The sequence below is a fragment of the Olea europaea genome, chromosome 20 (genome assembly GCF_002742605.1).
Source record: "Olea europaea var. sylvestris chromosome 20, O_europaea_v1, whole genome shotgun sequence".
In the NCBI taxonomy this organism is placed as follows: Eukaryota; Viridiplantae; Streptophyta; class Magnoliopsida; order Lamiales; family Oleaceae; genus Olea; species Olea europaea.
The window spans coordinates 10,713,382-10,727,359 of NC_036256.1; the positions used below are offsets into that span (position 1 = coordinate 10,713,382).

Consider the following 13,978-nt stretch of genomic DNA (forward strand, 5'->3'; position numbering starts at 1 on the left):
TTGTTTTAAGCTTCCTAATTCCACCTCTTTGGACTCCTTAGCTCGATGATAGGATTGTCTAGATAGATCACTCCATTCGGTCTCCATGCCATCTTCTTGCAACTCCATTTCTCCACACTGTTTTGATCGTCAAGCCCTCCATTTATCTCTTTAATTAGCATGCCAACTCTACCCCTTGGAATCTCGTGGCTCAAACAAATATTTTCTTGGTCTCGTTGGCCCAAATGAAGCTCGAACTTAGCACTCGATCTCTCAACATCAATCAATAAATCTTTGGTGGTTTGGCGCCTATTTCGGATCACATCAACATCCCTTCCTCTTCAAAAAATGAGAATTTATAAAATAAAATACTCAAAGGATGAGAATCTATGAACAAAAAATGAGATTCCATGAATTAAATGTATGCATTAGGATGATTTTATATCATAAATATAAAAAATAAATTATTACTGATTGAATTGAGAATGGTATCAGGTAACAATATGGTTGAGAGTTCTAATTATAATTCGGATCAAATCTGAAGTCACTTTATTGAAAACAAAATAGCTCTGATATCAATTTATTGAGATCCGCCCAAATAATTAAAAAAGAGAAAATATGGCAATCCAAAAAATAATGGATCACATAGCAAACAAGATTTTTGTGGAAGAAAAGGTAAATTTATTATACCAAGAAACTAAAATTGTCTATACGAGATATAATTTTCTCAATCTAAATCTAAACAATTCTCTCAAGTTTCTAATATATACAACCATGATATAATTGTTATATTGAGCCTTTAAAGAACCTACACCTTGTGCAATATTTATAGGATCCAAAACTTGCAGGTATGGATGGAGTAGAGTCCTTAATCTCAAAGTCCTTTTCTAGAACAAACTCTCAATACATGATAAAATTTGATCCCTTATCTATCTAGACTTCTAAGCCAAAGTTATTTAGGCTTCCTCTATGAACTACAATTCCACATCACTTGGAATTTGAGTCACAACCTAACAATAAATATGGATTAAAAAAAATCCTTACAAATGGTAAAACCCCACAGATCTTTAATGAAAGCTAAAGCCATATATTAGGTTGCACAGAAATAGAATGGAAAATGAAATATCACTACACCACCAACACTTGAAAATGTAATTTTTTGAAAAATATGACACTGAGGTATTGTATAAAACTTGTAATTAGTTTCATAATTTTGATATTTAATTTGAAAAAAATAAAAAAAAACTATTCAACATTGATTCAAAATATATTCACTTGTTAATTTTTTGTAGTGCAAGAATTAAAGCCTGGAACTACGTAAATTTTTAATTGAATCTCGAAAAATAAGCTAAAATCTTAGTTGAACGACATTAAGTCCATAATATTGTTCAAATTCTTAGAGTAATACTATTCGTAATCGCTCACTGCGACAGTCATTTTATATGACATATAAATGGTAGGTAGTTATTTAATGCATCAAATAACTATCAGCCATATATATACCACGTAGGACGACTATCACAGTGAGCGACTGCATATAGCGTTATTCAAATTCCTATGAGATGTTATCAAATTTTTGGCCAGATGTTTCCAAAAGTACCCATAAAGCTTCCTCAAGGCTTTTAAATTTACTTATATATGAAAAAAACTAGGAAACGTTTTTAGAGTTTACAAATGTTTCTCATCAGTTTCGATTTTCAAAATGGAAATGCTAGCATCTTATATGTTGGCTAACTCATATTTTATTCTTTGGAGAAGGTCGAGGTAGAGAGAATGAGGAAAACTTGACCATTTGATTTTCTGCAACAACGCCAAAAATTTGATCATTTAATTTCCCACAAGTGAATAGTATCGTGGACAATTAATAAAGTGATAAATAAAGTATCATTCCCATGAGGATTATGTACTTGATCAAGGATATATTAGTTTTAACTCTAATGAATAGAGACAAAGTTACTTGAATGATTTATACTAATTTATGTAATTAAACTGATAATAATAATGAGCAAGTTATGAAAGTTTTGAAAATTTCGATTGGATATTACTAAAACCTAGAACCCCCCATATTAATACTTTTAATGCAAATTAATAACATGACAATATATGCAAATTCTTGTTGGTCAATGTTCCTAAGTTAATTAAAAGTATTTATCGATATCAATCAAATATATATACTCTCATGTGACCTTCTTATATTTCTATGAAAGATGCAAACATGAAAGTATGCATTAAAAACGCTCTATAGAATCATGCAAAGAATAGTGGTATATCTCTACCATCTATTGAACTTTACAATGGATATTATAACGTGCTTTCTATCCTCTTGTTTCTCTCGAAATGAATAAAATTCACAAACAATCCAATTAGTGATCAAGTAATTGAAAAGTAATTAAATCCTATAAATATCATGTAAGAATAAACACATATTAAACGTCAAATTATCAAATTTATATGAAAATATCATAATAAGGATTCATCAATATCTTAGTAATTAAAACCCTAGCCTAGTTTTACAAAATCACAAGAAAACATTTTTAATTGGAAGAATATAGCCCGAATTTGGATTTTAGATTGATGAAGGAGAAGAAGAAAAAGAATGTTGAAATCTTGAATATCTTCAATGGTTTCTTAATGAATCTCTAATCTTCTTGTTGTCTCTCCAAAAATCCAGGTTGAAATTTCAATTTTTTAAAAACTTATAATTGCCATTTAATTCTCACAAGAACAATAGAATGGCCTCTCTTTGATGATGTTAATTGATGAATTTTGGTATATGATATGTATATGAGAAGTGTCTGTAATATATTCTACTGTTAGGAATTTGTAGGAGCTGAAAATTGGTCGAAAATGACTTTCAAATTGATTTCTAAAAGAGTTACAATCGAATAAAAAAAAGTTGTCTTCAAAAGCATATGTTTTTTGTCTTTGCACATCATCAGTATTTTGATCATAACTTTCTTTCCCATTATCATATTGAGGTAATTCAAAGTGCATTAAAAAAAAAAAAAACTCTAAGAGCTACAGCTATGATAGAAATAAAATTACTATGCTAAAAATGGGTCTCAATCTTTGGCTAAAAATCTGGAATATGAATGAAAATTGATTTTTGATAATATTTTGATCATATTTCATTCATCCTTGACTTCTAATTGTATCCAATTGACTCCTAGCAATCTTCAAGTATCATCTTGTTGTTCGAATCAACTGTTGAATATTTACAATTTGACCCTCAAACTTTGAATTTCACCATTTTTCGCTGTTTTCACTCTTCTCCTCTAATTTCAAGTCCAATCATCGAGTTTCTCCTAATAAATGGAATATATGCAAAATTAGGCTATAATTTAACAAAAGAACAATGAAATGTCAATATTATAAATCCTGGATCAAACACCCTTGAATTTAAACATTTGTTTGTCCCCAAACAAAACTATAACTTAACTTAACTAACAACAAACATGCAAAAAATTTTAGTTAGATAACTTGCCGTTATGTCTCAAGATTGGAATCGATGTATTAAATCTATAGACCACTTCAAGGTCACATTACAAAAATCAACATCAACTTCTCCAATGCAAAATTGAATTGTGTGACAAAAGAATTAAGTAAAACATTATAAATTTATGAGTTGTTTCAATTCCCGATCCTTGATGATCAAATTTTTTCTTTCAACTCTCGTAAAATTTACACACTTCCGAACTTGTTCTTTTTACTCATTTCCTAATGTGTGATCTAAGATTGAATCTTTATACTAACTCATTATCCTCTATAATTTAGATGAATCTCACTAATTACAAGTCAATATTTTAACAAATAAGGATTCTCCAAATTTTTTTATTGCGTCAACCTTCAAGACTCAACTAAGCTAATAATGTCTTGTCAAATATCTAATTTTCTCAAATAAATGTTTGAGACTTAACCAAAACATGTAATGCATCTTCTCTTTCATGCACATACTTTTTTTTATATTTGCTTCTTTTTTTCCTTTTTTCACTTATCATATATGCGGGCTTTTCTTCGTTAAACTTTCTAAATGATCTTTATAACGAGCTTTCAATTGATGACTCCCAAATCGAATGACCATAGGGCACCAAGTTTCAAACGTTCACATAGACTTAATCACTCAAGTCATCTATGCTATGAAAAGACGTTTACAATGAGATAACTCTTCCCTTTTTTCCTTTTTTATGCAATGATTAGTTCAATGTCCCTTATTAAATACTCATTCTCAAAAATCAACCCATAGCTTAAGATTTTTACCTGACTTTCATCTTGTAAGCCTTAGACAATCCACACAAGAATTTACGCACATAGAATCCTCATTCATATCAATATCTTCCTATAACAATTTAATTATCTCCTAGTTATGCTAAATTTGGTATAAGAATTGTATAATGTAATAATTTTTTGATTTGGCATCTAAATTCAAATATTTCAACCTATCATACATATGAATCAACACCTTACTTTATAATGTTAAATTTAATTCAAGTGTACAAGCACTATTAAGTTTTACATGGATAAAAATCAATTAATATAAGCATGTAACATATCCATGGTTCATAAATAAACACAAAATTTCAAATATATTTTCGTCATTGTTGACAAAGTTACCTAACCCACACAAGCACACAATAAATAAGGAAAACATTTTTGAATTTTTGGAAAAATAAAAAAAAATGCATTTTTTATTTTTATTTTTCTCATATATAATAAAGCAATAAACACACAATCACATACAAAAACTAAAAACTCAATGTTTTTCATTCTTAAACTTAAATTAGACATTGTCCTCAATGTCTTAAAATCTAATATAACACATAAATGGGCAAGGAAGTAAGGAAGAAAATATTCTCCGAATTTTTTATTTTTTATTTTTGGTCTCATATATGAGGTAACTTATTGGTTCAGTTCATTCCCTTCCTCAACTTGCCAAGATGCCTCCTGCTTGATATCCATCCTGTAAAAGATGAAGGAAAATAAATATAAAAGTCCAGAAGTAGTGTAAAAGCTAGAATGCGGTTGGCATCAATCTCAATATCGGCATTCAAGCTCCAAAGTATGATGCTTGATAGCATGTTGGCATGATGCAGCATTGCCATAGATGTTGTTCCAGTACTCTCGTGACTCCTACAATAACATCAGTTTGTACCTTTGAAATTCGAGATATTTCTAACCACTAATATCACAGTCCAAATGTTGCTATGAAGAACTCTGTTTTGCCACAAGAAATCAGAAATCATCAGAGTCAAGATAACATCACTTCCCTAGGAAGGCACCAGGATGGACATGGTATCCTTGTTATAATGATAAATCATAGATCACAAGCAAAAAAAATAAAAAAATGAATAATAAATAAATAAAAACCACTCGAAAACATCAAACTTGCAAGGCATCCACCTTACAGACGTTCAAATTGATACTGCAAAAAACTTCACCAGATATATAATTTAACCTTCAGCCAAAATATATTTCCATCTATATATGACAAAATTACAACTTCACACAAATAATTAGCAATGGAGGATTTATCAAAAGTAATAAATCATGAGCTAAGTTGCTCATGACAAAATTCGCAAAAGTTAAAATTTATTCTATCAGCCCCTAAACTCAGAGGATTGTCTTCAAGATTCATTGGATGAGGATGCATCATCTTTGTGCTTAATCATGCCAGAATCAACTAGAATTGGGATTTCTGCTGCTAGCCATGGTGCAAGGCCTAGACAAAGTGCATGTGCTATTCCAAACCTAGGGCTGGAAAAGCAAAATCCAGTGTCAGAACCGATATGAGAATATAGAGCTTTTATCAAAATGGCCATAATAGACATCTTTAAGGAAACTTCATATATTAATGCATATAAAATTTACTTTAGCTCACAAGATACTGGCACCATTCATCATGTTATCTTTGTACAATGTTGCGTGTGTGTTATGTATAATCACTTCTAATTCTACATTTGCAAATATAGCACATAATTGATATGAATTATGAATAAACTATTGTAACACCCTCATTCCAATTTGCTTGATGGGGCTTCATAGGAGCATTTATACAAAAATCATGCAAATTATAAGCTCATAAGCTTTTGTTCTTCATTCCTTCCATCCGCCAACAAAGCATTTTAATATCCTCCCCCTCTCTTCTCCGAGAGTTAATTGTTTCAATAATTACCCAATTTATGCCATAATCACGGTTTACTCACTAAACTTCAAAGTGTTTCACAATGTTCATTAAACTTTGTCTGTTTACACTCTATCCATCACCCTCAAAAATTCTTTATCTTATTTGCTGACATGGCTAACAGAAATATGATGTGTCAAGTTACGACCATTAAAAAATTACAAATTAGCCAAATCATTGTTTCATCAGTCATCCAACTTACACCAGGTCACAGTTTAATCATCGTACTTTAAAATGCTTTCCAATGGTCACTCATCTTTGAGATATTGCACTAAATCCATTATCCGCCATATTTTGTTCACTTCGTTGCTAATTTATTGTACGAAAATTTCAAAAGTACAAGCATAAAAAAATTACAACTCAACCAAGCTATCAATGCACAAAAATCACCATATGTGAAACATGACTACCACGCCCGTATGAACTTCTTTAAAACCTAAAAAAAGTCCCCAATTTCAACCCTAAAAAACCTAGTGATAAGTGCTTTATGTTACACTTATTTAGGCCTCTTAAATTAGAGCATTAATTGTATATTTTAATAAATTATGGCTAAATTCTATATATATTGTATTCGTTAGGTAAAAATCGATGAAATTGACGGAATTGGAGACAATAAACGAGAAAAGGGTGAAATATAGATAAAGTATAATCGAAACACAAAACTATGATTGAAGATCACATATGATCAATTGGATGCAATCAGAAACCAATTTCCAATCAAACAAGTTAAACTTTGGATTTTCAGCTTTAGATTGAAACCTATTTTTTCACACAATAAATGTTTGAATTGGAAAAGCGATATTTTCTAAAAGACTCATTGGGGAAGCTTTATTGGGTTTTAAAAAAGTTTTATGGGGCCGTGGAAGTCATGTTTCACATATGGTGATTCCAGTAAGTTGATAGTTTTGTTGAGTTGTAATTTTTTTAACATTTGTAACTTACTATGTGGAATTTCTATGCGAACATTAAACTTGAAGGGAACGAAATATGTCGACGATTGATGGAATCCAACATCCCAAAGATAAGTGACCATTGGAAAGTATTTTGAAATTTGATGAGTAAACTCCGACCAAATGTACGTTCGATGAGTGATAAAACAATCATTCAATTGATTTGTAATTTTTTAATAGCTGTAACTTGACACATCAAATTTTCGTTAGCCACGTCAGCAAATAAGATAATGGATTTTTGAGAGTGATGGATGGAGAGCAAATGGATAAAATTCAGTGAGTAATGTGAAGCATTTTGAAGTTTAGTAAATAAACCGTGATCATAGTATAAGTTGGATGATTATTGAAACAATTAACTCCTCCCAATATCTATACCAATGTAATGTTTAGACAGTAGTAAACTGACCTTTTTGGTTCAGATAGCTAGATTTTATATAAATTTAGAACAATTCTGCTATGTGTAGATCCGGGGTTAACACCCTGGATGACACTCCCTGTAGCCGCATCAAATAAAGTAATCGCCCCCCACCATGTGCCGGAAGTGTCATCTGGGGTGTCAGCCCCAGATGTACACAGCATTATTCAACTTCAATTTTGACTTGCCAGGCATTTTCAAGGTCAGGTACTAAGGCCAAAGCAGGATCCTTTTATCTGACCATGGATGCCTACAAACTTTTTGTATTATTTTATTGGTTTGTTTTGAGGTTTATGTCCTAAATCTCTTGGAGCTCATCCCTAGCCTCACAAAGGTACAAAGTCTTAATAACTTATTAGGCATGGATTTATATTTCTTAAACAAAGTGATATACATTTTAGAAATAAATTGGTTTTTTCTTTGATGTCAACTAGCAAATAGAATTTTATAAACTTATTGATTAATTATTATTATTATTATTATTATTATTATTTTTTATTTTTATTATTATTATTTTTTTAAAATATAAGTTTGGTAGCTTGCTTTTGTTTTGTGTTTAAACACCTTTCTAGTTGCTAGTAAACAACCATGTCTACGTCCTGTTCAGGCAGTTAAAATTAAATGAGACCTTTAACCCCTTGTAAGAATAGATCGAGTCTGCTGACGTACAAAAAAAATAAAAAATTACAAGCTGCTCATAATCATCTTGTAGTTCTCATTTGCGTGAAGCAGCAGCGAGCAAAAAGATTTACAGAGATAGTTCTTCTATTGCTTTTTGCTTTAGAGTATGCTTTTACTTTCACTTGGTACAGCCTCTACCTAGCTTTTTCAAACCAAATATTGTCTCCCTTTCTTAACTTTTTTTAATATTACAACCTTTTTACAGCATCAAGTGCACATGTTAACTACAAGTTCTTCATCCAGAAAATTGCTATATATACTTCAATTTACAAATAAAAAATATAGGAAAGAGATGTATAAAAACCTTCGCAGAAAATTGCTATATATACTTCAATTTACAAATCAAAAATATAGGAAAGAGATGTATAAAAACCTTCATCTACCCTGCCCCACACACAAGGAACAATCCCCCACCCCCAAATTTGTTTTCAAGTTTGACGGTTCCCTACTCCACAGGAAAACAATTCCTGGGGTCTTGTAAGGCACAATGGCAAGCTGTCGGGGGGGTGAAACTCCTACATCACATTATCCCAGGCAGCACAAAGAAACCATTCAGTACACTAGTTGTAGGATCTAAGTCCCACCCTTCATAATATGACTAATAAACTGCATCACATATAATTCAACCCACATGCAAGTTAATTTTGACAGTATTATGCCCTGGGGTTATTAGCCAAGTATAGACAGTTTCGTACTTCTTGTGAAGGACAACTTTCTTTAAGGGACATTAGTAATTTCCCAAGAATTTTGACTCTTGTACATAAAAAAATCTACATAATGGATTACATAATATGATGTGGAGGAAAAAGATTGGATGAAAAAATTGATTATATTTGGTAGATTGCCACGTGTCATTATTTAATCCATTATGTAAATCTTGATGTAGATGTAGCAAGACCTTTTTCCCAAATGTCGCCAAAGTTCTAGTTCTCAACTAACAATGCGAGAAAATACAACAAAAAAATTATTCTTTCACATTTCGCCCCTACAGTTTGTTTTTCATTCCCCAAATCTTCAATCTAGACAGCCTAAGTGCTCCTACAAAAACAATAAACAAAAATGCATTCCGAACAGTATCCCATAAATTAAGTAAGAAAAACTAGCAATGCTTAGATCTTTTTTTTCCACAACAAATAAACTAATCTAATTATGGATAAGCAAGAATTGACATTCAATCTTTTCCTGAAACAAAATTCACAATCGTATATCCATACCACCCCAAATGCCATTTGCATAAACTATACAACGTAATTAACGTTCATAAGATAACCGTGAATCCCAACTATTCAATCAAAAACTCAAAATTAAAAGAAAAATTCAAGATAAAAGTTACCAGTTTTTCGCCCATAGTGGCTTGAAATGCACTGTCAAGCATATCTTCCCACCTCGATACATCTGCATTGATTTTAAAATTAACAAAACGTTAAAAAAACACAATCACAATCACAAAATTAAAAATAAAAAATCCATAAGATAAATGAATCCTCAAAAAGTAAAATCAAAATCAAAATCAAAAACCTTTTGCGTCTTCCCATCTAGCTGGGGTAACTCGAGTTCAGGAGCGGTGGCTGGGTAAGTGACAGGAATATCGAATTGCAAATCAAACTCGTACTTGAGGAGATTGTGAATGTACCAGCACTTTCCTGTCCAACGGGTCCCCTCCGGATTGGCGGCGGAGATCCGAAACCAATCGTTGTCCTTGGCCTTGTTCATTGAGGTATAGGCAATCAGCGCCTTATACTCCTCCTTCAAACGCTGCGTCCACGCTGCGCCATCGCGTGGGCCTGCCTTTACAGACAGCAAGGGGATCTGGGTCAACGTTGATTTCGTTGTCGAGTCCCAACCCTCCATCTCTGAGAGTATACTGACTCGAAGGATTAGTCTTAGGGTGTATTGTGGAACAGAGGAGATGAGAATGGTGAAGAACTGGTTCTCTGGAATTGCATGATTGTTTACTATTATAGTCCCTGAAATTAAAAATACAAACAATTAGTCACCTATCTTTATAATATTTACTACATTAGTTAGTTACTGGGATATAAGGGTGCAAATAAAAAGTTAAACCGTCGAATTAAGCCCCTTCGATGGAATTTATTTCAATTCTTTTTTTTTTTTAACATACTCATTTTTAATCACACATTCACAATAAAATATTTTACACGTAAATTCAAAATTTTTCTTTAATTTTTAATCCATGTTCTCCGAAAATTCACTATTCAAAATTTTTTTTACCAAATAATGAACATTATAGTGCCTAAATTTAGATCTCCTTATAAAATTATCGGTGTGGTGCCACATAGATCTGTTAACGATATGATTTTGATGGTTTAGATTTCAGTGTTCTAATTTTCTAGGTTGAAATCAAATCAAATCATTCAAAAATTAAAAATAAATATGAGAATTTTTATATAAGTAATTATATTTACACCACAATTTTTATTTATTGCACTACATTTTAATTACACTTAAGATTCCTAATCTTTGTTTATTATAGAACTTATGTCCGTAACGATTTTTCATATTATTCTTATCCTCAATCATTCCATTAGTTAAGATATTTTATATTTGATAACAAATTTATATCAAAAAATTCGTTAGAATTTCTTAAAAGAACTTATTTTTCCATTATATATATATATATATTTTAATAATATGAAAAAAAAATAATCTTTGTTTATTATAGAACTTATGTCCGTAACGATTTTTCATATTATTCTTATCCTCAATCATTCCATTAGTTAAGATATTTTATATTTGATAACAAATTTATATCAAAAAATTCGTTAGAATTTCTTAAAAGAACTTATTTTTCCATTATATATATATATATATTTTAATAATATGAAAAAAAAATATTTCTCTCATTTCATGACATAAAAACAAAATATTTTAATATAAATCATCAATGATGAGACGTACTAATTAACGAAATGTTGAAGATAAGAATTCAAAGGGGAAAAAAAAGTTACACTTCCAAATTACTATATGTTAACCTCCAATAAACTAATGAAGTAGTAAATTATGAATTAAAATAGGGAGACACAATATTGATCACTAGTAGGGTTGAGCATCGAAATCGTCAGACTAAAAAATTGAACCGAAATCGTTTTTTAGAAACCGTTGGCTTGGTTCTACGTGTGTGTGTGTGTGTGTGTATATATATATATATAAACTAAATACATTCTAATTAAAAAAATATATCCATATTAGACATAATTCAATTAAACTCAATATATAAATTGACAATTGTAATGTAAAACTCAAATAGGATAAAATGTTGAATAACTACTGCTAAACCATATTCATTGTCCCACCATTACAATTGAATCGACAATTGAATACAGATTTTAATTCAGACTTACACATTTCATTTCTTTCTACTAATGACTTTTTTCAAATTTTATCTAAATTTTCAAATCAGTTTATCTAAAAAAATTATTTTTGGGTAGTTGTTTGCTACGTTTTATTGGTAATTATGTTATTTTGTTCTAATTATTGTCAATCTCCCTTAAATTTGTGCGGTAGTATTTTTTGTTTATTTGCATCTCAATTTTCGTCAAGTTGCCCAATTAATTATTTACATTATAATTTAGTTTTTAAATTTTACTGTTAATTGCTAGAACGATTTGATTGATTACTTATATGGTGGTTTTGAACATTTGACCAATGAATCCTTCGACGTTACTTTGATGGAAATCGAATTTAAAAAAATACAGGATTGTCCTTCAAATTGCTAAAGATGTGTTAACTATACATTCCTTATTAGTAGTCGAATTCTTGATTCCATAGGAATTCGTTAAGTGCAAATAAGGTTGAGGTAGTGATTTGCCCTAAAAATTGATTGCATAATAACAAAAAAAAACTTATAGTAATTCATCAATATTTGAATGAAGTGGAAGCATTAGATAATTCACAAAAAGTTACAGTAGCTAGATATCATCTTATTTGATCTTTTTATTCATTTTCTTTTATTATTATTTTTATATCATTTAACTATAATTAATGAATTCATGTACTATGTTACACCTATCAATTAAGTGGCATGTGCACGATGGGGTCTTATAAACTAATCTATCATTATCGTTGAGTTTAACAGTAAGACCTCGTCATTTCTAGGTCGGTTTAAAAGACTCAAATAGTTCGACAGCTAATCCCAGAATGTTTATTCTCCACCTTGCCAAATGCTAATTCTTAGCTTCGCATGATGTTTATTCCTCGCTTCTCACTATCTTTGAGCCTAGTTGTAAGATTTCGTCATTCCGAGGCCAATTTATTTTTCAATAGTTCGAGAGCTATTCGCGTGATGTTTATTTTCTACCTCGCCAAATGCTTATTCTTGGTTTCACGAGATATTTATTTCTCGCCTCCTGCTATTACCGAGCATACCTGTAATACCTTGTCATTTCGAGGCCAATTTATAATACTCTGATAGTTGTTATTCATGGGATCTTTATTTCCCACCTCTCCAAATGCTTATTCCTGACTTCGCGAGATGTTTATTCCTCGTTTCTCACTATCGTCGAGCCTAAGTGTAAGACCTCATCATTCTGAGGCCAATTTATAAGACTCCAATAGTTTGAATCTTTATTCCACACCTTGCCAAATTCTTATTTCTAGCTTCGCTAAATGTTTGTTCTTAGTCTCTCACTATCATCGAATCCAGCTATAAGACCTGTCCACTCAAGGCCAGCTTATAAGTTTTCGATAGTTCTAGCAAGCTACCAACTCGATATTTATTCCTTGCTCTATGAACATGTCTCACTATACGAGTTGTTGATTTAAGAATGCATTTATATTCAAGAGAGCTCATCATACCTCTACATCGACAATATTACAACTGCCTATCTTTCAAAGCTTTGTTTGCTTCAACTACGTCATATATACTTATCTTCAAAAAGCTTATATTATGCCCTACATAGATGAACAACCATCCACCATGCAGGAAGTTTGGGCGCTTCAAAGAAGAAATGGATCCCAAAGGATCACCTCCTTTTCGAGTCATTTCCTAAGTCTTCACTTTTTGGAGCTACTCATTTCTAAGGCAATCTATAAGATCTCTCCTACTTGGAAAATTATATTTCAAAGTCTAACCCGTATGAGAAAGTACGACTCAAATTTAAGGGACTATTGTTAAACCTATCAATTACGTGGCATGTGCGTGATAGAGAGGGTCTAATGGTGTGCTTCAATGTGCAAGTCATGCCTATGTGGAGGGGAGGCGTCGAAACTCTGTTGACGCATTGTTTGACGTCAACTTACTACATTCTTATTTTTATGAAGAGAATGAATCGTATATTACAATCATAGATGCATGCTAACAAGTATCGACTAAAAGTTTAAAATATTTCTATCATGTTGTTGCTTTATAATGATTATAATTAGGACTAATAACCAAAGCCCTTCTAGAAACGTTTTCATGTGCAATATATTCCTATGTATTGGAATCATAGAAAACCTCCCGTTCGAAAAACATCTTGCTGGCAAGATTCGTTAGATTAATCGTTAAAAACAAAAAAAAATGTCAAACTTTGAAATAATTGCAATTAATGTATCTAGACCTTTTTACTTTTTTTAACAAATTATACCAAATTTTTTTATATGTACCACCCACAATTTCTAATCTTAAAACTTTATTTTCCATCCCACTTCCTCTTTCCCAGCCCATTCCAAATCCCCCTAACCCAACCAAAATTGCCCACCGTCACCACCGCCATCACCGCCACCATCTTTCCTTCCACCCTCCAGTTACCAACCACCATGAATCATTGCCTTCCT

General features: G+C 31.2%; 1 protein-coding gene across 1 annotated transcript; it reads right to left on the reverse strand.

Moving 5' to 3' along the window:
* Positions 1 to 5,392: 5,392 nt before the first annotated feature.
* On the reverse strand, positions 5,393 to 10,124 carry LOC111369607 (ubiquitin-fold modifier-conjugating enzyme 1-like). Its single transcript, XM_022991190.1, has 3 exons — positions 9,722 to 10,124; positions 9,537 to 9,598; positions 5,393 to 5,730 (listed from the first exon to the last, which is right to left on the reverse strand). Exons 1-3 carry the CDS (start codon positions 10,052 to 10,054, stop codon positions 5,601 to 5,603), a joined length of 525 nt encoding a protein of 174 aa, XP_022846958.1. The 5' UTR covers positions 10,055 to 10,124; the 3' UTR covers positions 5,393 to 5,600.
* Between the last annotated feature and the right edge of the window lie 3,854 nt (positions 10,125 to 13,978).